General features: G+C 51.4%; 1 protein-coding gene across 7 annotated transcripts in view; it reads right to left on the bottom strand.

Annotated features, from left to right (window-relative positions):
- LOC100748428 (mitogen-activated protein kinase-binding protein 1) overlaps nucleotides 1-1,770 on the bottom strand; it is an 85,814-nt gene that overhangs the window by 54,767 nt on the left and 29,277 nt on the right. For 5 of the 7 annotated variants that reach the window (XM_033323874.1, XM_033323876.1, XM_033323873.1 and 2 more), the window contains exon 2: nucleotides 1,183-1,334. In XM_033323874.1, the coding sequence (XP_033179765.1) occupies nucleotides 1,183-1,266 (84 nt within the window). In that variant the 5' untranslated portion in view covers nucleotides 1,267-1,334. Of the gene's footprint in view, nucleotides 1-1,182; nucleotides 1,335-1,770 lie in introns of those variants that run through there. The other 2 variants (XM_024371330.1, XM_024371326.2) reach the window with 1 other exon arrangement.

Genomic DNA, 1,770 nt, shown 5'->3' on the forward strand with positions numbered 1-1,770 from the left:
GCGGCTCCGAGACGAGGCGAGGCGAGCTCTCGAAAAATGGAGAATCGCGGTGACGTCAATCCGGGGCTGCTGCATGGACAGGGATGCATAATAATAACGCGCATCCGGCGCGTATCGAGAAATCCACACGGTTGGACTGCGACTATTGTCTTGGCCGGTGTCAGTCGTACGTCACGCCGCTTTGTGCGGAAGCCGCTTCTATCGCGGCAAGTTCGTCGCGGCAAGTTCGTCGCGCCAATCGTTCGCGTTTTCCATCTCGACGGATGAAACGTTGAACGAGGGCTGCTCGAACTTTACGTTCGAAATAGCGTTGCATCGCTATCGGGACGACGTTCGTAGAAAATAGAACGACATACGCGTTCCATGGATTTTTGCACTTTCGAAATTCCGATAAAAATCCGCGCTGCGAGGGTGGCGAATTTTTCCCAAATTTCTAAATATGCCACGCGAAATCCGACTAACGCTACCGACGGACGATCGAAGCAGGGGGAAGCTTGTTAAGCTGCGCGAACGTGCAAAGCGCGGCAAAAACCGGTGACATCGACTGAGCCATCGCTCGTTTAACCGCTTACTGCTCTGTACAGGCGTTAGATACGCCGATTAATCAAAGCGCGCTTTCCTCTTTAACGCAACGCGGTTCTAATTTTCCAGATCGTGCGATTACGGAGCAGCGTTTTCGTAAATGCGTTGCGAGTAGCTTGCTAGTAGATTCGCGCAGAAACGAACAGAGAAAAAGCGATCGTCTTTGCAGTGTTACCTGAAGAAGATGTTAGTAGGTCGTCCGAAAAGTTTCTTTCGCTTCATAAGGAAATAATGGACGCACATTTTCCGTTTCATCGAATTACGTACGATCCATTTTGTTCTATCAAAATACAGATCACGACGTTCGACAGATTAGGTTTCACGTTCGTATAAAGATGCATCGTTGTAAAAGACGCGTCTGTAAACGAAAGACGCTTTTCGGACGATCTAGTGCAAATCAAAGTAGGCGACAAGAGAGTAAAAGCTAGTTCGCGCTAACTCTGACGAACGCCGGAAGTTGTTCGCAACATGCGCGTATTCTATTGGGTTGGCAACTAAGCGATCGCGGTTTTTGTCAATACCACGCCTAACGACAAAATCCGCGATCATTTAGTTGCCAACCCAACACGAGTGGGACGAACGAATTTTCCTTCTACTCACCCTGTCCTGAATCCTGACGTTTTCCTGACCTCTCTTCAGGTTAGGAGCCCGCAGGACCTTGCTCGTAACTGGTGGTTCCATCATGGTGGCAGGCGTTGCTCTCTCGTCAGGAGTTCATCCCTGAAGGAAGCTCGATTCTCTCATTCCATGTTCTGCAAGCAAGAGAGAGAGACACGAGATGGAAGATTGCCAAACGCCGATGCAAAGATAGGAATTTGCGTCGCGTGAAAAATCGGTGTCACCATCTGCTAGTCGATCGGCGATAAACGGCCGGCCGTTGGGCGAAAGTAAGAGTAAAGGTGGACGACGCGCGCTCGCGTCTCTCGATCGTGGCAGATCGAGACCTACGCGAATTCCAGCTCGACCGGTACAGCTGGTGGTTGCAAACGCGAGGAATGGATAACGGTATGCGCCGCAGTTAACGGAAGATAATGCACGAGCAGGTATAAGGAGCTAGCTCGTCGGAGGGATTCCTCGAATATCGACCTCGCCTCTCTCCATTTCCCTCGGTAACGCCTCCGCCGAGTCGGCGATCGCCTTGCCACGCACGGCTCTCCGACGTTCGTCTACGACGACGACGACACGGCC

This window comes from Bombus impatiens, unplaced genomic scaffold (assembly GCF_000188095.3).
Source record: "Bombus impatiens unplaced genomic scaffold, BIMP_2.2 scf_1275, whole genome shotgun sequence".
Classification (NCBI taxonomy): domain Eukaryota; kingdom Metazoa; phylum Arthropoda; class Insecta; order Hymenoptera; family Apidae; genus Bombus; species Bombus impatiens.